Source organism: Cyprinus carpio, chromosome B19, assembly GCF_018340385.1.
Source record: "Cyprinus carpio isolate SPL01 chromosome B19, ASM1834038v1, whole genome shotgun sequence".
NCBI lineage: Eukaryota > Metazoa > Chordata > Actinopteri > Cypriniformes > Cyprinidae > Cyprinus > Cyprinus carpio.
This window is the reverse complement of record NC_056615.1, coordinates 2,669,103-2,691,734: the sequence shown is the minus strand read 5'-3', so window position 1 is coordinate 2,691,734 and position 22,632 is coordinate 2,669,103. Positions and strand designations below refer to the sequence as shown.

The following is a 22,632-nucleotide window of genomic DNA, read 5'->3' as shown; positions in this document are numbered from 1 at the left end:
AGTCCACAGCCCACCTCTAGCACTTTCAAAGAAATAGCACATTCTGTGTGAATGGTTCCTTTGTGTGGTAAATGACTCCACCTTGATGAAGTCCTTCCATCAAAAATTTGCTGACAGAATCGATGAACGCCCTGCCAGACAAAATTGACACTCCAAAGCATTTTGAGAAGATTTCAAACATTGTCCCAATGGTGTCATCAAACAATATAAAAGCTCTTCTCACTTCTTTTTCGCATGTACACATTCGCATGTCTCTCACACACCGGGTCTCACGCAACTGCTACTTTTTACACCATGAGCCACAATCTGTGTAAAATATCAGCTTCAAATAAAAATGGGTGTTAAGATGAAGGCATCTGTTCTGACAGACGTGAGACTGGCTCATCAGCCTCAGGGATTCAGACGTATACTTTGATGCTGTTGGTTTATTCTAAGATCTCAATGTGTTCTTGCTAGCGCTTTGATAGATCTTGGGCTTTTGCTCTTATCTGAGAGCAGTTGGGATATAGAGGTTTCAGAAGTATTGTTTCCCAGTCTGTCATCAGCTACTGGGACTGATACGCCCTCAACTCAAAAAGTCAGAGCTCAAAGGAAATCCAAATTTTCTACTGGTAATTATAACACTGTGATTCCATTCATGTGCACTCATCTCATAAATACAATCATTCTGACATGATTTTAAAAGTGGCTTATAAAATTCCCAGCTTTTCCCGGCCAAGAACCACCCACACAGACAGGTAGACTGCCATATAAAAAGCCCCGTCGCAGTCAAGCTATTTATGTGACTTTTGGTTGTGGGTAAACCTTAAGATATGACAATTGTACACCAAAAAAAGTAGTAGGACATTCAAATAATGGTGCAGCAGTCTCCATGATCAGATGTACAGACTATACCATACAAGTTAAAGTAAAATGCATTCATTCATTCATTCAAATTCATTTATGTCTGTTGGGCATATTTCATAGAATGGCAAAAAGTTAGCTCATTGGATTTCTGGATGCTAATCAGTTTCTGTTTATTATGGCAGCATGTTGAGAAATATAGAGTTTCATTTATATATATAAAGCTTACATTTGTTTACTATATTCACTTTTTAATGAACAATAAAGGGGTCATGTGATATGGAATCAATGAAAATAGTTAAATCTGAACTCTATGTAAACCAGATCAAGTAAAATATGGGCTGGAGTGGACATGGAGTGGGTTGACAAAAAAAAAAAAAAAGTGACTTTTTTTTCTTTTTTTTTTTCTTCTTCTTTTTTTTTTTGGATCAAAAGACATTCCAGCCCAATTTAACCCAGAAAGCTCAAGTAAAGTTTCACCTCAGGCTGTTCCAAAAGTCCCACAGTTGCCCACCGATCTGAGGCCGATTCTTCCTTTCTCTTTGTAACTCATGGCTAATCCTTGAGTTTGACTTCATGAACCCAGACACAATGCAGCTTGCAATATTATCTCTTCTCACTTCCTGTGTCTCTCTCTTGCCGTCACTCTCTAATCCTTCTCCAATAGATTATTAATTAAACATGCAAGACTCTAGAGCTTTACTTGACATGCTTTGGTTTACAGGTGAAAAGACGAGCAGACTGGTGTCAGAGCGGGTTAAGAAGCTTGATTCTTTGCACCTGTCTCTCTCTCCGCCTGTTGAATGGGAGTGAGACAGCTAGTGAGAGAAAGCAAAAAATCTATTGCTCTTACACTAACCCTAATCAGTGCCCCCAATTAAACGGTGACAGGCCACGACTTCCATTGTCCCAGGATCCAGCGCTGACAATAGAGATTTGCCTTGTGTGATTAGGACGCCACATGGATCTGTCTCCGCACCCAAATCTCTCTTCCAAATGACTGGCGGCCTTAATTAAGAAGTGGCTTTGTCTTTTTTTCTTGCAATGCATGAATGAGAGAGTAATGGACAATGGAGAGAGAGCAAGAGATCGAGAAAATGCAGATTTCGGTTCCAAAACATAACCCACTTTCCGCCTCAGCATGTAATAATGGGTTGTCTGGGGAATGAAAACAATAAAGGAGTGCGTGATGTGGGAGGGTACGAAGAAGGGTTATTTCAGATGCTGAAGACTTATCCGGAACAAAAAAGCTGAAGTCCATCTCCGTCACATCTTCTCTGCAGCAACCAGGCCTGCCAGACCCATGGGGAAGATGCTATTACTGAACAAAACCTTTGTTTCTCGCTTGTTAACGCCCTCTGTGGTATAAAAATAGTGGCAGAAAGCATCCGATGTGGGAGGATTTCTCAAATATTCTGTTTTCATTCTCCTTTCTTTGCCGCAACCTTCCCAATGCCTCTTCTTCCTGCTTCTGCACTCTTCTGAACACTGAAACCAGGACTGCATCATCAAAACGCGTTACTACAAATTACTCAAGGTCACGAATTGCATAAAATTGACAGAGTGCTTCCAGTAAGAACACCAAATGCTCCAAAACATCCCTCAAACATTTGCACCTCATCAGCAGTTAAGAAGCAAGTTCAGCCTTATGTGAAATCAATCCAGCCTTCTCTTCAAATAAGACAGTCCCTTTGGATTCACCTTGGCTGCCAGCATCACTTTGGCAAGAGTAACAGTAAGTATCTCAGAAAAGGTCAATTATTCCTTTACAGTAGCCAAAAGAAACTGCAAAGAAATACAGTAACTGAATAGCTGTGAGGCTTGGTGAGGAGAGGTGTGCTTTTTGCAGAATTCCATGATATAAACTGTCGCAATTCGACTTTTTTCTCACAATTGCAAGTTAATATCTTGCAATTCTGACTTTATTTCTCAGAATATAATATTATATATAGTATAATAAAATATTTTATTCAGTGGCAGAAACAAGGCTTCCATACATTTCAGAATCATTCAATTTAAACTTTTTTTTTGTTTGCTTGTTTTTATTTTGAAAATGGTAGGAAAGCTTCTGAAACCTGAATACAAAGACTATATTTCTAAGAAATTGGCATGTTTCACACTATAGGCCAGATTTACTAACAGTTTGTGCCAGCTCAAACCATCTTTTGGTGTTAAAATAGTACTATCAGGATTTACTAAAGACGCGCAGTGAAGAATTAGCACTGAAAAGGCTACAGATTTATTTTTGAGTCTGAGAGTTTCCCTTTCAGACGCAAAATGTATCGGGGGAGAGTATTAAAATGAATCACACAACAGAGTTTACTAACATTTGCGCTTGTCAAATTAGTGGTATTATTTAATGCCAAAAAGCATGTGTTAAAGCAGGCGGTAATTTCCATTGCTCTTGGTAGTTGCAGGTCATTATGGAAACGATCTGGCTGCATCTGTGTTCTTTAATGTGCGCATTGTCAGTAAATCACATGCAGAATTTTCCCCACTCATCTGTGCTTTTATGGAATTGCGCTCTAATGCTAATTTGCCCTGTTTAGTAAATCTGGCTCTAATTTTTTATTTTATTTTTTAATCTAAAAAAAATTTCCTTTTAATTTGAGCTTTGTCAAGCCCACATTCAAAGTTTGCCTAGACATAGTTTTTATTTTATTTTATTGAAATCCTATATATACGTAGCTCTGAAGTGATTATTTGATTGAATGAGGCCATATTTTACATCATTATTGCCCTAGTTTCACTCATAGTGTCTCCAGTCATAACAACATCTGTGACCCACTGCCTGTATCCTCAACAAAAGCCCCAGACTTGAAGAGGAGGGGTGTGAGGTCACGGGTCATGGAAGGAGGGGTTGAGTCTATGATCTTCTCCATGTCTCCATGTGTTTAGATCAGATCTTTCATTTGTATTTCCACAGCATGAAGGAATCTGTGGAAGAATATGTGCCTTCTAAACTCTGCGTGTTTCTGCATTCACAAAAGCCCAGAAAATTCTCCACATTCTCTGTCCCTTGCGTGGTTATTAATTAAATACTTTGGTTAATTTGATGATGCTTTCTGCTGCCAATTAGAGTGTAGTACTCTCAGCTCTATTTAACACCATGTTGAAATCTGTGAGATTTTGCTTCAAAAACAGCACAGGAAGTGTGCAGATTCCATCTGGATCTGGTCTCTACATGCCCTTGAATAGACCTCTCTTCAGTGGGTGATGGTGCCCACTTCACTGTCCGCTGGAGGGCTTGCCAATGGGAAAACAGAAACAGCTGTTATGCCAGGTGTTACAGTATGCTGACATACTTGGCAAAGTCACCTTGCCCTCTGACTTCATTCCAAGGTGCAGACGGGTCTTCACATGATAGTTGTCCATTCACAGATAAAAGCAGTTGATCTTCTAAAAATGTTCACATTTTTAAAAAATGCACCGATATTCCAAAATAGTGTGTTTCTTCAAATTCATGAAATTACAAAACTGTCTGATGCATGTTAACGCCTTCTGTTTTCTGTACAATGAAAGTGAATGATAAACTGTTCACAAATGAGAAATTATCACCACTTAAATATCAAAGTACTATTATGGCTGTAATTGTGAAAGTTTTCATTAATTAACCCTATACAGTATAATGCAATCTATAGTGGTAAAAACATTTTTAAACCTGTGTTCAGTTGCACTGTGCCAGGTTTGATTACACTGACATCACTGGTTCTCACATTTTGCAAGTAAATATGTGACAGTGAGTAAATGATGGCAGAATTTAAATTTTTGGGTGAACAGCTCCTTTATATTGGTTAGAAAATTGTTTGGACAGCTGTGCGGTAAAGCAGCATTTGCTAAACTAGGAAGAACCATCAGCACCTCTAAAGGACACGAACGTGAGTTTGGTGTTTTTTTTCCAGTGTGTGTGTGTGTGTGTGTGTGTGTGTGTGTGTGTGTGTGTGTGTGTGTGTGTGTGTGTGTGTCTGTTAGGAATGGGTGAAAGTGGGCAATGAGGGCGCCAGTGTCTTCTGCAGTTCTGGAGTCTCAAACTCTTGCACTCTCATACTTTCCATGTTGCCACGGTAGCAGCTAGAGTTCAGCCAATTTGCCAGCAAGATGGGAGTGAGATTGTGTGTGTGTGTGTGTGTGTGTGTGTGTGTGTGTGTGAGAGAGAGAGAGAGAGAGAGAGAGAGAGAGAGAGAGACAGTTTCCGTTCAGCATGTCTGTCACAACTGCAGCAAAACTCTTGTACGTATATTTTCATGCTTGTCCATGCAAAACTCACTGCCACAATGGTGTTGCTATGTAGTTGTTACTAGGTATACTAGTGTATTCTACTAGTGTATTTTCAAATGGTAGCCAAGGTGTTGCTAGGTGTTTGCTAAGGTGTTCTGAGAGGTTGCTAGGGCCCTGCTATGCAGTTTTTAAGGTATTTTGAGTACTATACCACATTGCTACAATATGAGGTTGCTAGGGAACTGACAAGCAGTTGCTAAGTGTTTAGTTGCTATATGGTTGTTATGGAGTTCTGAGGCCGGTTGCATAAACAGTTTAGACTAGTCTTAAAAAAGTTAGTCAACTAATTGTTTTTCTTCAAGACTGGTCATAGCTTTTTTAATTCAGTTATGAAAAGGTAGATTGGTCTTATTAGTATTGTAAAAGTAAGACTGATTACCCTTTGGCAACTGCTAGTTGGTCAAACTAGTTCTTAAGACACAGTCTTAAGATGGTGGCTACGGTTATGCAACTGGCCCCTGGGTGGTTGTCAGGGAATGTTATAATGTTGCTAAGGTGCTTTAAGTGTTTTAGCATGCTGCTAGTGGCCTTTAGGGTGTTGGTGGTAGTTGCATGGTATTTTGAGTTGTTATGAGCATATGGGGTTGCTAGGGTGTTTTGGGTGGTTGCTAGGGCACTGTTTTAGAGCTGCTACAGTGTTTTGAGTGCTTTAGCACATTGCTATGTGGTTGTCAGATCATGTTATACAGTTACTAACGTATTATAAGTGGGTTTTAGGGTGTTTTAAAAAGTCTGGTAGGTATTTTGAGTAGTTATGAGTACATTGCTGTGTAGTTGCTATGGCACTGCTATGCAGCTGCTAGGGCGTTTTGGGTGGTTAAGCACATTGCTGCAGTATGCGGTTGCTAGGGTGTTCTGTGTGGTTGCCAGAGCGCCGCCTAGCAGTCGTTAATATGTATTGAGTGTTTTTATCTTGTTAGTGTTTTTTAGGGTGTTGGTGATAGTTGCTATGGTAATTTGAGTGGTTATGAGCATGTTGCTATGGTGTTCTGGATGGTTGGTAAGGCTCTGTTATGAAGCTGTTAAGTTGTTTTGAATATTTTAGCACTTTGGAACAGTATGTGGTCGCTAGAGCACTGCCATACATTCACATTTAAATTTAGTCATTTAGCAGACGCTTTTATCCAAAGTGACTTACAAATGAGGACAATGGAAGCAATGATATGCAAGTGCTATGACAAATTTTGAGTGCTTTAGCACACTGCTCTGTGGTTGCCAGGTCATGTTATTTAATCACTACAGTGTTCTGGCTGTTTTAACATGTTACTATGTGGGTTTTACTGTGCTTTTTAGGGTGTTGTTGGTGGTTGCAAGTAGTTGCTAAGGAATTTTGAGTGGATATGAACAAGTTGCTACAGTAGGTGGTTGCTGAGGGCGTTCTGGATGGTTGCTAAGGCACTGCTACACAGTTGCTACGGTGTTTTGAGTGTTTTAGCACATTGCAATGTGGTTGTTAGGATGTTATGGGTGGTTGCTAGGGCACTACTATGCAGCTGCTAAAGTGTTTTGAGTGGTTTCTAGGTTGTTCCTTACAGACTCAAGTCCAGTTAGGGTAACTTTTTTTTCTTCTTCTTTTTTCAGTGCCAAGCAAAAATCCTAAGTCTGATGAAGTAAGAAACCTTTCTTTAACAATCTGCATAATTTGAGGTATCATTCATGCCCATATTTGCGAAGAGCATAATCAATAAATTACACTGTTTTTACAGCTTAGTGTTAATTAACCTATTCTGAGTTAACTACAGTCAGTCTTTTATTCTTTTGTCCCCGTCTGCAGACGCCTCCATTCTAAACATCTATATGAATATAGTAAATAATATTGGAGATATATAAGGCATGGAAAAATGTGTTGCCCTGGAGATGGATTTGTGAGGAAGGTTTGCGGCTGAGAAACGGATGACGGGCACCTAAACACCAGGTGACAGGATCTGACAGGGTGGGCAAACCCCGCTGGCACCGCACCATCTGTCCCGTAACGGCTTCTGGGAGCGGCAGAAGCAACAATGCAGTGACAGCACCTGGAGGTGTAGATGACGGGCCTGGCATGCTATCCCACGATGCCTTGCAGGTGAGCGCAGCATAGGGATGCAGTGGTGTGAGATCTCTCAAGGCTGTCTGTTCAGATCCTGTACATGTGAAGACGATCAGCGCACAGAATGTGGAGCAACACATTATGACAAGACAAGACTCCCACATGCAAAAACAGCAGCATTGTCACAGCGCTCAATTTAACCCACCATTCCAAGAGCACAGCGACACTGCTGGGAAACTAAAATGGCAACTAGAACAAAACAGACAGCTTCTTGACTTTTAGCAAAGCGTTTGTCGCAGGATTTTATTCTTTCAGTGAAAGATCAATGTTTTCACCTAACAATTTGCTATAAATAAATAAATATCAACATTTTTGTCTCGATTTTCTCAGTCTGTCTCTTCACATACAATTTACAATGTCAACATAAAAAAAATTAAACTCAATTGATTGTAATTACTGATTTAAAAGGTGTTCTATATAAACATAAATGTAGCTTTATTGAGAATAAGACTGTATAATAAATAAAAAGAAAACAGATAGAAAACAAAAAGATTAAAAAAGCAAGTTTTTTTTTTTTTTAAGAAAGCAAGCACTGAATTAATAGAGTGCAAGCCTTAAAGGCCAAGTTTATTTTATTTTTTATTATTTTTTAAAGAACAGAATTAGAATAGAGAGTGTTAGAGGGTTTAATGAGAAACAAAAAAGTCTTTAAAAATGTTTTAGTGTAAACCGTGATACATTTTATTTTTCAGAAATTTTGATGATAAGAAAGTCCAAAAGAACCACATTTATCTGAAATGCTTATCTTTTGTAACACTAAGTGTCCTTATAATGACTTTTGATCAACTTAATGCATCCGTGCTGAATAGATATAGCACTTCTATTATGTATTTTACTTGCTTGCTCTAATTATGTCAGCTGAGGTAGCTACACTAAATATTAAAAATACTGTCCAAATAAAGATTCAATTTCAACAGTCATTCTAATGATATAATCTGAACAACAAATTGAAAGTTGTGCGCAGTGTGAGGGCGATGTCTTCAAAGTGTGAAAGCGTTTGAGAGAATGAATAGCCCAGCGATTGCCCTCTGCTGCCCTCCTTCATAATATCAACCACCTACTCTTGCTCTTTCTGCTGACTCTGGTGGGCTGCTGGGGTTTCAGGACACTGTTCCAGTGCAATTCATTCTTCTGTAGTTTTTCTACCTATCACAATCCCTGGATCTCTAACATCTCCTGTGCTTTGAACACAACTCAGTGTCGTGTAAAAACTGTATCAGACTTTTGCAGCTAACCTGGATTTTGTAAGTTCTCTGGGTTTAAATCTGACATTTTTTTAATGTTAAAATACTTTCTCCCATCACAACTGAACGTGCAGAGATATGTCTGCTTACTGATTCTCCTGAAAACCTGTAAACACTGTGACATCCCAACTGGCCTTACATTGTCTCAAGTAATGGTCTGAGTTTGGGGCTGTTTACTTTAAAAAGTTTTGTAGAAATTGATGGGTAGATGGTTAGACTTGCATTTGGGGATATTTAGAGTGTCAGTAATCATTAACACTTTACAGTAAGGTTTATTTTGTTAACGTTAGATAACTACTTTAGTTTACATGAACCAACAATGAAAAATATGGTAACACTTATGGTACCACTTTATTTTAAGGACCCATTTTCATTTCTCTGTATTAACTATATAAGCATATTACAAGCATGTTGGCTGTTTATTATAAAGCATGTATATTCTGCATGACCATATTTTTAGATCCCTTAATCCACCCCCAAACCTAAACTAACTAACAACAAAATACAAGAAAAACAGCATGTAGGTTCATAATGACAGAATTCAAGACCTTTTTAGGGGTGAACTACTCCTTTAAAACCTGGCAGTGCCTAGCGTGCAACCCTTCTGTGTCCTTGAACGCATTTTCTGAAATGCCCACTCACTTTCACTTGGATTACTGCAGTGAGAGACCCTCTGTAACGCAGCCACACACACACACACACAGTCAGAGTGTCAGTGAAGTGAACTTGCACTCAGGTCTCATTACCTCCCACACACCCCACTGTGTGATGCCGTAATCTGACAGTATGAAGGATGCTTCAAAGACACAGAGAAATCGACTTTAACATCGCAACACATGCAGTAAGCTTTCCGAAAACCATTAGTAAACAGCCCAACATGTACTCTGACAAAATATAAATGCCACCAAATAGACTCAGATCAGTTCATTTAGTCCAGTTATAAATGTGAAACTTTAATCTAGTTTATTAATTTCGTTTGGCCCAAGATGCTGGGATAAGCTCCAGCTCCTCATGACCCTACACAGGACAAGTGAGGAATTAATGGATGGATGGATTTTTGCTGTTTAACAGTCTTCGTGCATTTATTTGCTGGGTACAGCACTGACACTGATCCAGGAGCTCAAAAATCGACGCAGCACGACCTGACAAGCAAAGCCAGAGCAGCTACAGCGATCATATTTGATGTCGCGAAAGCAAGAGACTTTAAACAAGCAGAAAAATGTAAATGCAGAGGTGATATACAGGAGTGTGACAGAAGCAGATCCTCGGGGCATAGCTCTTCATATTCCTTTACTCCCCGAGTCTCTGCTAAAAGGAAATACTACACTTGATCTATAAGAGACACAAATCCATGAAGGAATAAACAGATTTGTCTAACAGTAAATAGTGGATGGATCACCTAACAGAGAGTCAACTTCATACCGCAAGATGCACAAAACAATGAATAGATTAACTTATGATCACAATATATTATAATGACTTTTTTAATTGTTCACTAATAAATATACAGTTTCTTAAATGGTTAAAAATAAATATTCTGTCATTTTCATGTTGTTCGATGCCTTCTCTTTCTTCCCCATAGTAAACAAAGATGATGTTAGGCAGAACGTTAGCGATTGGCAGTCTCAGTCACCATTCACTTCAACTGCAAATTTGTTCTATACAATGAAAGTGAATAGTGACTGAGACTCTCGATCTGCCTGACATCTCCTTTTGCCTTCTACAGAAGAACGTCTTACGGTTTTGGAACAACATGAGAGCGAGTATTCTAAATAATAATAATAATAATAATAACATTATGGGTTAACTTATATAAACCACAAAACTTACTGATGGATTGAGCATTTATGAAATACCCTACAGCTTCATATCCATAATGACAAGTAGATATTTAAGTTAATTTGAACTTCTAACGCCATCCAAACATTCAGAAAGCAACATAGTCTCTCATAATTTTATTTTACTCTTCACGTACCTGAACAATTAAAAAAAAAATTTCCACATATACGCGAGATATTAATGTTTATAAGATCCAAATAAATAGACTCGAATGATTTGTTAAAAATCAGCACTTCTCCATTCTGCTATCTCTTTTCTTTCTACAAATATTCTGTAATAAAGTAAATCGATAAGCTGCTACAAGATCGACTGTTATAAATTCAAGTAAACGTCTATCAAACTCATTTAAACTTTCTAGCCCATGCATGTCGGATCAAGGTGCATCCGATCTGATTGTTCTGTAATTCCCAAGAACAGACTGTGTGAGAGTAAATAAATGTATGGTTGTATGTGATCAAAGTCTCGAGTCTTACCTGTTGGCCCCTCCAGACTTTCCGCGCAGACCCTGGCGATGAGGAGCAGCAGAACAGCGCACAGATTCATGGCAGCGTTTAGTCCAGCAGGTAAAGGCAGGTGAAATACAGTCAGCGAGTGTGGTAGAGAGTGGTAAATATCCTGCTGCGCCACCGAGTTTCATCCAGAGACGCGCAGCGCAGACCCCAGATCTGCCCGCTGACGTCTCCACAAACTATTAAACCCCCTCACAACTCCGCGAGCTGTAGTACCCTACATAGTGTGCGAGGAAGGGCCATGGCGCCTCCCTGTGGTTATTCGCCAAACATCACCAGTCCGCCGCTGCAGAGATTGAGGCAAACCGAAGTCATCAATGCAATGCGCGTTTGCGCGCTATTAAGCGTCTTGAGACGCCGGTGCGAGCGTCCAGACGAGGAAGCTCACATTCTTAATTGACTATGAAATTGCAATTACAAGAAAACCCTATTACAGGAACAGAAAAGAAAAATATTACAAATTAACACAATAGACGTAAAAGAAATGAGAGGCACTCCTCTAATAGTTCGTGAAAAACACTCAATGGCGCTTTGTAGCAAAGAACCGTCTTCCATATTCTTTTCTTATCCTCTTACATAGAGCCATTTTCACTGTATAGGGTTCTTGAGATGGCTACAGTCGTCTGTGTGAGTTTTTGATGTTACATTACAACAGGGTGCTTAGTTCGATTACACTTTATTTTAAGGTGTCTTTGTTACTGTGTCATTATACATTTAAGTACGGAGTAATTTTAATTCATTTCATGTACTTACTATGTGGTTAGGGTTAGGGTTGTCTTCTGGTTACTTGCATGCAATTATGAATAATTAATTATTATAATAGTAAGTAGCCTATGTAACGTGTAACAAGGACACCTTAAAATAAAGTGTTTAACCTTGCTCCGGCACACTTGAACCAGAGTATGAAAGCTTTAAGATTAATTAAAAAGTTAGACATTACAAAGAAAAAAAAATGTCTGTGAAAAGTTAGTTTCAGAGATAGCATTCCTGCATTACGAGATAATTTCTGAAGAGCTAGATAATAAAAAGTTGTTTGCAGAACTTAGAAAGGTTGTCAGGCTTTGAACATTTTTTTTTTTAATTATAAACCTGGAATTTAAAAATGACGTGTTGAAACTCACGTCGCTCTTGGAGATCTACCAATCACAGAGACTGATCTATCTGGTTTAGTTCCAGCACCAACTCCAAAACACCTGCTGCAAGTGAAGCCAAGAGAAGCCACTAAGTAACCGTTGCAGGTGTGTCTGATTAAAGCTGGAACTGAATTCAGCAGGATCTCCATACATTTATCTTATTTATCGTACTGTTGCTGTTTGCTGAGAGGAACAGTAGAGTGCAGTTATTCATTATGTAGCAGCAAATGTTAATGAATGAATGACTATTAGTATCTTCTTTTGTATCTCCAAAACCTGGTTAGCACAGTGAGTGACTATGTAACTAATTACTTTGGAATCAACCAGAAAATGACGCCATGTCAATGCTGATTGGCTGATGGCGCTTCCAAACCCACAACTAGTCACCTTTATTTATGTAGGTCTTTTAACAATACAGACTGTGTCAAAGCAGCTTTATAGTATTAATATAGAAACATAGTGTGTCAATAATGCAAAATGACAATAATAAACACTCAATCAATAGTCAAAAACAAATAAATCCAGAATTCAGTGATAACATCATCCAGCTCAGTTCAGTTTAAATAGTATCTGTGCAATCAAGTCAACGATATCACTGGAAATTAAGTGTCCCCAACTAAGCAAGCCAGAGGTGACAGCGGCAAGGAACCAAAACTCCATCTGTGGTAGAAATGGAGAAGAAAAAAACCTTGGGAGAACAAATTTTTGTGTAAATCATTTGTAAAGCTGTTCTGATGTAACATTTGAATTCATGAAAGTGTTCGTATTTTCAAAATGTTAGTTGGTATGAAAGTAATGTGCTCCTTACCACATGTACATGGTGCGTAAAATGTTCGTTTTGGCAAACTGATGACAGTTACTTCCATTATAATATTTTACAAGTTTGTTTTTCCCCCGGTTTGTTGTTGTTGTTTTGTAGCTGAGAGTTGATAAACTGTTTAGCTTTGGGTAAAATGCACCGCTTGTCACTGTCACCAGTCGTCCAATCAATGGAGGATGGGCGGGACAAATACTACACCGACCAATCATCCTACTTGTACAACAACTGAACAACAATAGAGAAGTTAATATTGCTGGTTACTTCATTTTTATATTCAGTAATACTCTTCAAAATGAGATACTAGAAATGCGTTACTGCCATGGATATTACTAATCATAGCAACGCTGTGCCACCAAAGTGTTCTCAAGCACCACCAGCTCGACGTTTTCAGAAGAGCACCTGACATTTTTTTTTCAGCTGGTTAAAAACCCCATTTAGTGGGCACAGGTTATTGCATATTTATTTTTAGGCATATGGCCTATTAGTTTTTTATTTTTAATACTTGAGCCAAACCCGAGAAAGTAGACCAGAATATTCCACTGCGTCCCTGACATGCAAGTTGCATAGCTGTAATTTATAGGTGGGGATTAGGCTAATTGTGCACGAGCGCCCTATTTACAAATGATTGGAATTTATTAACATACACCTGTTTAACTATCAAATCGGAAGTTTACGAAGCATTTGTGAATCCGAGGAAAGTTTTTGGAAAGGTCCATTTTACAAGCAAATTACTCAGAATTCTCTCCTATAATTATGAATGTTTCGTGAATGAGGACCAAGGTCTTCACTGGGGATCTGTCTCTGGGGCTCATCTAGTTGTCTTGGTCTCCGCTGACATTCAGAACTGTCGAGATCATCTCTAGATGCCGATCAACCATCTGTACTGTATACAGACAGGATCAGGTGACTGCAGTGACCATCTGATTTAGATAGAGTCTGGATCTGGCGGCTACGGTGACCTCGGATTAAGAACAAAATAAACTAATATTAGCGTAAATGCCATTCTTCTTACAATGTAACAAGAACATTGGGGAGTATGGGAATTGTTCCCGGCTCCAGTTGACTTAATTAATGCAGCCTTACAATCATTTAAGAGATTTAAATATTAGAAATGTGTTAGTGTGTTATGTGTAAGCCAAGTTAAAGAGATGGCTCTTTAATCTAGATTTAAACCAGGGATCTCCAACCCTGCTCCTGGAGAGCTACCATCCTGAAGACTTCAGTTCCAACCCTGCTCCAACACACCTGTCTGTAATTATCAAGTAGCCCTAAACACCTTGATTAGCTGGTTCAGGTCTGTTTGATTAGGGTTGGAGCTGAAATCTGCAGGACAGTAGCTCTCCAGGAGCAGGGTTGGAGACCCCTGATTTAAACTGACGGGCTGTTTCTACCTCCAGAACAATGTTAGGTAGATTATATCAACTATGCCTTTCGTTAGTTTTTCAAATTGGTATGTTTCGCCAGGCCACAAAGAAATATAGAGCTAAGTATCATCAGCACAACAGTGAAAGCTAACAGCTAACCTAATGATATCTCCCAAGGGTAACATGTAAAGTGTGAAAAGTAACGGCCCTAGTACTGAGCCTTGAGGTACTCCATACTGCATTTGTGATCAATATGATGCCTCTTCATTCACTGATATGAACTGATGGTGGTCAGATAAGAATGATTTGAATCATGCCAATGCACATCCACTAATGCCAACAAACATCTATATGAAACATCTACTATAATGTAATGAATTACATGCAATTTATATTGTTTGTAAACAATAATTTAGCCAGAAGACATGCTCTTAAAAGTCCTTCAATGTAGAAAGATGTGCTTTCCTTCAGAATGGTGTAGTTACAGCATCTACCAGCAGAGGCTCACTGTCAATGCCAAACCCTGATCCCTTGTACAAAATAGCTCTTTTTAGGTTCCTCCTCTGACTACTCTTATCAAGATGCTTGAAATCTCAAATGAGCCTATTTCTGAGTATCATAAGTGCATTTAATGTTGTTTAGGTAGGCAGCTCACCAAGTCTGAGACATAGCTTTTGTCTGCAGGCAGTCTAGATAATGTACCTGACAGAATGTAGTTTATAGTTAAAAGCAGACCTGCTGAAAGCTTGTCAGGCAGGTCGGTATATTATTGTGTCTCTTTCCTTCTGTTGATGGCTTAGGGCTTCTTTGTTTCTCTTTAAACTTATCTGCTGATCAAGGTACAAACACAGTAGTTGAGAATGATTTAGCGATTAACAGGGAGAAGAATCAGCTTCTGAGATTTTGTTGTCTGACAACTCGTTTCTGCTTTTTAACGGTATACAGAAATCGTGATTCTTTCACAGCTCTCCAAATACGAAAAATGTCACCAGAGGCATGTTTGTGTTAAATGCCACAAACACAATATCATTTCAAGGTTGACATTAGCCTGATATTTGGCAGATTATCTCAAAATAAGACAGCATATTTAGAGGAAAGTCTGAAATCATGCCTGAAATGCTCTGGAACTAAAAATGGGTTGCTGCAAATCCCATTAATATTCCAATTTAATTACTTCCACAATCAACGCCGATTCACCTCACAGTTGACTAAAATCACTTAATCAGTTTAGATCCAGTGTGGCTCCCAATTTATATTTAATTACACAGCCTCAGCCTTTATTCCCAAGCTTCGGTTCATGCATCTTCTCAATGATGCTAAACAAAGACGACTTGGATGGGTGGGTGGTTCAGTTGTATCTGTGCTGCACCATGGATGGAAATTCAGAAATTCACATCTTGCTCAAGGCATTTCCTCTGACTGTTGTCATTAGGCCCGTCTGCATGGCATCTGCTGTCTGCTCTGAGGATGTCATGTGGTTCTCCTGTGCTAAACTATATTGTCTGTGAATAAGAGAGAAAAGTTGAGATTTGCAGGGGGAAAAGCCCAGCTGTCTGCACAATCTAATGGTGCATTGATGTCATATTGGAATTACAGTAATTATGATGTTTTAGACCAATAAAAAAAGTTCACATCTTTGTTGGAAACTCATAATTGCATGATTTTCTTTCCTGCGCAAAACACGATGTCTTTTAAATCCTTTACCTCTTTGGTTTGCAAAAGTTTCAAGCTCAAAAAATGGCAATGTTATGTTCTGACAATATAAATTTCATTGTATTTGCAAGTGTCACTGAAAAAGGAAATTGAACTCCACAAATGTCGACATCCTGCTGAGGAACACTTTATTATCGGGGTGGAAAAGTCTGGCCTTCGAAGTCCACTGACTGTCCTGCAGAGTTTAGTAGAATAAAGTGCAGTAAATGATAAAACTATTTGCTTTATACTCTCAGAAATAAAAAGGTAAAAAAGCTGTCACTGGGGTGGCACATTTTCAAAAGGTACTTTTGTACCTTTTGCATGCCATTATGTACTCGTTAGATACCAATATATACCAGCAAGGTACCAAAACGGACCATTTAGGTACAAAGGTGTTCTGTTTGAAAAGGTACCACTCAGTGACAGCATTTGTGTGAGAGTGTGTACAAACCTGTGTTTATGATTCCGATAATAAATCAAAATAAGATGACAAATGCAAGAATAATGCATATATTTTTTGTCTAGCTAAAATAACTGGCAGTTGATGACACCAGAAGTTTCATCTTCAAGTTACAATGCTCTCAGAAGAAAGAAAAAAAAAGTACAGAAGCTGTCAGTGGGGCAGTGCCCTTTCAAAAGGAACCATTAGGTACTAATATGTGTCTTAGGGTACTAACATGTACCTTTAAGGTATGTAATATGCACCTTTTAAGGGTAAATAAGGTACAGAGGAGCACCTTTTGAAAATATACCGGCCCACTGAGAGCTTTTTTCACTAATACTGTTTCTATGAGATTGAAATGCGGCACACTTCACCACCATTAAAATGTTTTTTTTTTTTTTTTTTAAATGAAAACAAAAAGAGACAAGATTGTGTTTTATATCATATTACAATTCATTACAAATATGTATTACAATGAGGATGACCGGAGTAGGCACATATTGCCAAAATGAGCTGAGTGATGTTATTAAATACTGTACAGCGCTGTTCCATTTGCTGAATGACTGGGATGAATCAACCTTGCCAAGTCTGAACTACCAAGGACACAAGTTCAAACTATTGAGAAATACCTCTCATATCCATTTTAGTTTTAACGTAAGAGCAGGGGCAGCATATGTAACTTGAATGCATGTGCAAGGCTTCCGCTGTCATACACTTTTTAGTTATTTAAGCTGGACAAAAACAGACCATTATGGTCCAAACTTGCGTTGTATCATATTGTTTTAATTTATTACCACAATCATTAACATGCTGCTGTTTTACCATTTACTGCACTTTGTTATCCTTCTAGTTATTTTACTAATGTGGCTACTGAATTAGAAGTCTCACACATTCAAATAAAACAGCTTGCGTCCACGTCGGAAAATAAGGTGAACAGAGTTCAACAGCACGAGGACATTTCACTCTGTTTGTCTGTGTTCACCGCGTTCCAGACTATGCGCGCAGTGCCAAGTGGATGTGGAATGGGGTGCATATTTGCCTGGAGCAAAAAGTGAGTTTTTCTTTAAGTCAGAGTGTCAGTGTTTTCTCTCAGGAATGGGAAATGAATTGTGTGATTTCGCCTGCAGCCAGGAGCCGGGTTTTGAAAATCAGAGCTTCTGTGTTTTCTGTCTCACCATGATCCTTTGGATCACGATCTAGTTCTGGTCCTGGCGACGCAATGCACCGCTCATTTAGTATGTCTGTCTTATCTAACACTCCTGATTCAGATCATCAGCTGATTAGGACAGAACTCCATGACCTGAGTGTGGCTGATAAGGCATTCAAAATCTCTGGCTGCATTCGAAGACAAAAATGCATCACAGCAAAGCGAAGAAGGCTCTCCCAATTCAAAAACTCCTTCAAATGCAGCGTCGAAATGCATCCTTAATTTGTTGGAGTGAAGCTGAAAGTATACTTCCCTTGTCTGCATTCCAAAAAGCTGAAACATCCTGCCTCCACAGGCAGCACACGGAGGTTGGAAGGCAACAAGGCATGTCTGAATCTATTGATTGTGTCACATACTGACTACTGATATACCCTCATATGATTTTTGAAGGCAGTATAGATGCTTTGCTGCCAGTTGAGCTAAAAAATAAATAAAGATGGTACCTGAAAGTTGCAGTTTATGGTCAGTATGTGTGCAAATTTCTGACCAACTTTTTTATATTTGACATCATTTCTAACAGCAAAGTTAGTAATGTAATAATTATTTGTTTAGTTATCTCTCAGTCACTGCGTTCCATTCTAAAGATCTCATCCCTATGCCCTAATTCCTTCAAAGGGTTTACACTCGGTTGGCATGAAGAATGTTGGGGACCTAAAAACCTTGGAACACATTTCTGCATCATCTTCCCAAGCCAATTAAAAAGGGGCCATCATTGCAAAAATAAACCTGCACCAGGAATAATGAGAGCTAAGTGTCCATCAGTTGTACCCTTCATTCCCGTCATTCGAAGTGGCCAGTTTGGAATGAACCCTAATTCTGGCAGACATGATTGTTTTCACTCCAAAGTGCCCTTCAGAGCTGTATTTACAGTGCATCTGGAAAGTATTCACAGCACTTCATTTTTTTCGCATTTTGTTATATTATAGCCTTATTCCAAAATGGATTAAATTAATTCTTTTCCTCAAAATTCTATAAACAATACCCCATAATGACAACATGAAAGTAGTTTGTTTGAAATCTTTGCAAATTTATATATATATACACACACAGTGGGTACAGAAAGTATTCAGACCCCCTTAATTTTTTTACTTTGTTATATTGCAGCCATTTGCTAAAATCATTTAAGTTCATTTTTTTTCCTCATTAATGTACACACAGCACCCCATATTGACAGAAAAACACAGAATTGTTGACATTTTTGCAGATTTATTAAAAAAGAAAAACTGAAATATCATGGTCGTAAGTATTCAGACCCTTTGCTCAGTATTTAGTTGAAGCACCCTTTTGATCTAATACAGCCATGAGTCTTTTTGGGAAAGATGCAACAAGTTTTTCACACCTAGATTTGGGGATCCTCTGCCATTCCTCCTTGCAGATCCTCTTCAGTTCTGTCAGGTTGGATGGTAAACGTTGGTGGAGAGCCATTTTCAGGTCTCTCCAGAGATGCTCAATTGGGTTTAAGTCAGGGCTCTGGCTGGGCCATTCAAGAACAGTCACGGAGTTGTTGTGAAGCCAGTCCTTTGTTATTTTAGCTGTGTGCTTAGGGTCATTGTCTTGTTGGAAGGTGAACCTTCGGCCCAGTCTGAGGTCCTGAGCACTCTGGAGAAGGTTTTCGTCCAGGATATCCCTGTACTTGGCCTCATTCATCTTTCCCTCGATTGCAACCAGTCGTCCTGTCCCTGCAGCTGAAAAGCACCCCCACAGCATGATGCTGCCACGACCATGCTTCACTGTTGGGACCTTATTGGACAGGTGATGAGCAGTGCCTGGTTTTCTCCACACATACCGCTTAGAATTAAGGCCAAAAAGTTCTATCTTGGTCTCATCAGACCAGAGAATCATTTTTCTCTGTTTTTTAGCAAACTACATGCGGGCTTTCATGTGTCTTGCACTGAGGAGAGGCTTCCATCAGGCCACTCTGCCATAAAGCCCTGACTGGTGGAGGGCTGCAGTGATGGTTGACTTTCTACAACTTTCTCCTATCTCCCGACTGCATCTCTGGAGCTCAGCCACATTGATCTTTGGGTTCTTCTTTACCTCTCTCACCAAGGCTCTTCTCCCCCGATAGCACAGTTTGGCCAGACGGCCAGCTCTAGGAAGGGTTCTGGTCGTCCCAAACATCTTCCATTTAAGGATTATGAAGGCCACTGTGCTCTTTTTTTTGTAACCATGGCCAGATCTGTGCCTTGCCACAATTCTGTCTCTGAGCTCTTCAGGCAGTTCCTTTGACTTCATGATTCTCATTTGCTCTGACATGCACTGTGAGCTGTAAGGTCTTATATAGACAGGTGTGTGGCTTTCCTAATCAAGTCCAATCAGTATAATCAAACACAGCTGGACTCAAATGCCATGAAGTCCAAGGTATTGGACTTCATGGCAGGTGTAGAACCATCTCAAGGATGATCAGAAGAAATGGACAGGACCTGAGTTAAATATATGAGAAATCTTGTTTCTCACAGTCTGAAGGTCCTTTAGGTGATTGTCTGTCAAATACCAAGTGTGTTTTCATGTGTTTTCACTGAGGAGAGGATTGAGTTTGGCCACAACGCCATTAAGCCCAGATCGGTGGAGTTTTGCAGTGATGTTTGTCCTTCTGTAGGTTTCTCCTGTCTCTACGTATGATCATGGAGCTCAACTAGAGTGACCATCAGGTTCTTGGTCACCAATCTAACCAAATTGACATCAATTGCTCAGTTTGGCCAGGAGGCCAGCTCTAGGAAGAGTCCTGGTTGTTTCAAACCTCTTCAGTTAAGGGTAACAGAGACTACATGCTTCTGTGAACCTACAAAGCAGCAGAATGTTTTCTGTACCCTTCCCCAGACCTGTGCCTTGATACAATCCTGTCTTGGAGGTCTACAGACAATACCTTGGACTTCATGGCTTGGTTTGTGCTCTGACATGCACTGTTAACTGTGGGACCTTATATGGACAGGTGTGTGCTTTTTCAAATCTTGTCCAACTGGATTTACCACAGGTGGACTCCAATCAAGTTGTAGAAACATCTCAAGGATGATCAGTGGAAATATGATGCACCTGAGCTCAATCACATTGTCATTATGGGGTATTGTTTGTAAAATTTTGAGGAAAATAATTAATTTAATCCATTTTGGAATAAGGGCCGTAACATAACCAAATGTGGAAAAAGTGAAGCGCTGTGAATACTTTCCGGATGCACTGTATTGGGCATGTAGTGTCTGTTTTGTTGTATATCATTAAACTTACCTGTATTACACTGTCCCATAAGTCTTTCTGAAATCAGTTTCGAAGAGGTGCCTTTGTTTGCAAACTCTGCCTGCATTGCCTGTCATTGCCAGAGAGGGTTTCAAGAAAGCAAGTCAGCTGCCTATGCTTTTAGACACAGCCACTTTATGTCATGGGTGTCCAGTCCTCCTCTATCCAATCCTGCAGTGTTTAGTTCCAATACAAAGTAAACACTCATGATCAATGTCTTCAGGATTACCAGAAGCCAGGGGCATTTCTAGCTTTTCATTAGCACTGGGGCAGTGGCCTGCCATCAGAAACAGTGTTCCCATGTTTTGAAACAACTTTTTTTTTCTTTCTCGTGTTTGTGATATAAATGGATGTAAATAGTTTTCACCTGATTAACAGGGTTGTTCACAAATCCATGTGACTGGTTAGATCAAAGCAGTGATTCATTCGCCAATCTGGCATTGCTAGTTTTAATACTAAACCGCTAATGGAAAACACACAGGACATGATTGCTTAAGTATTATCAGAGAAAATGATTCTCAGGTTGGTGTACAGTAATCTCCTTATAAATCCAGACAAGGATTTATAATTAATATTACTTGGGTACAGTGGTATTTCAGTGGGGCTCATGACCCAGTAAAAAGGGTGTGTCTCACACATCCTGAAAAGTGAAACCAAAACATTTCAATTGCCCCCCGGTGTCTGGCTGCAGTAAAGATAAACCCCACCCTCACCATGTAAACAAATGGAACATGAGCCAAACTAAAAAATCAAATTACATCTCAAACTTTTCCCAAAGATAGTTTTCGTCATTTTAGATAGATTGTGCTGATGTATGTTCAATTGTTCAATTTTCCAATAAGTTTACTCCAGATGAATCATTACTGTGCAGAATCTGACTCCAAATGAATCACTAATGCGCAGACTCAGGCACCAAATGAATCACTACTGCACAGACTCTGACTCCAAACAAATCACTACTGCACAGACTCAGGCTCCAGACTCCAAATTAATCACTAATGCGCAGACTCGGGCACCAATTTAATCACTACTGCACAGACTCTGACTCCAAACAAATCACTACTGTGCAGACTAAGGCTCCAAATGAATCACTACTGCGCTGACTCAGGCTCCAAATGAATCACTACTGCGCAGACTCAGGCTACAAACAAATCACTTCTGCGCAGACTCAGGCTCCAGACTCCAAATGAATCACTACTGCGCAGAATCAGGCTCCAGATGAATCATTACTGTGCAGACTATGACTCCAAATGAATCACTACTGCTGAATCATTACTGTGAAGTATCTGACTACAAATGAATCACTACTGTGCAGACTCTGACTCCAAATGAATCACTACTGTACAGACTCAGGCTCCAAATGAATCACTTCTGCACAGACTCTGACCCCAAACAAATCACTACTGTGCAGACTCAGGCTCCAGACTCCAAATGAATCACTACTGCGCAGACTCAGGCTCCAAATGAATCACTACTGCGCAGGCTCTGACTCCAAATGAATCACTACTGCTCAGACTCAGGCTCCAAATGAATTACTACTGCACAGACTCTGACTCCAAATTAATCACTAATGTGCAGACTCAGGCTTCAAACGAATCACTACTGTGCAGACTCAGGCTCCAAACGAATCACTACTGTGCAGACTCGGGCTCCAAAAATAATCACCACTGAGCAGACTCTGACTCTAAATGAATCACTTCTGCACAGACTCTGAATCCAAATGAATCATTACTGTGCAAACTCAGGCCCCAAATTAATCACTGCTGCACAGACTCTGACTCCAAATGAATCACTACTGTGCTGACTCGGGCTCCAAATGACATAATCGGCACAAGATGATAGTGGCTGTACTTGGGAGGTTTTGGCTTTTCTACAGTGGAAGGAAGTGACTATGCATTGTCCATCTTTTGTTTTTACATATGCACTTGCTAGAAATTT

The 22,632-nt window shown here is 39.5% G+C and overlaps 1 protein-coding gene across 7 annotated transcripts in view; it reads right to left on the bottom strand.

Moving 5' to 3' along the window:
- LOC109051853 (receptor-type tyrosine-protein phosphatase U-like) overlaps positions 1 to 11,002 on the bottom strand; it is a 229,222-nt gene extending 218,220 nt beyond the window's left edge. For 5 of the 7 annotated variants that reach the window (XM_042745001.1, XM_042745003.1, XM_042745007.1 and 2 more), the window contains exon 1: positions 10,767 to 11,002. In XM_042745001.1, the coding sequence (XP_042600935.1) occupies positions 10,767 to 10,836 (70 nt within the window). In that variant the 5' untranslated portion in view covers positions 10,837 to 11,002. The remainder of the gene's footprint in view (positions 1 to 10,766) is intronic. The other 2 variants (XM_042745005.1, XM_042745006.1) reach the window with 1 other exon arrangement.
- Between the last annotated feature and the right edge of the window lie 11,630 nt (positions 11,003 to 22,632).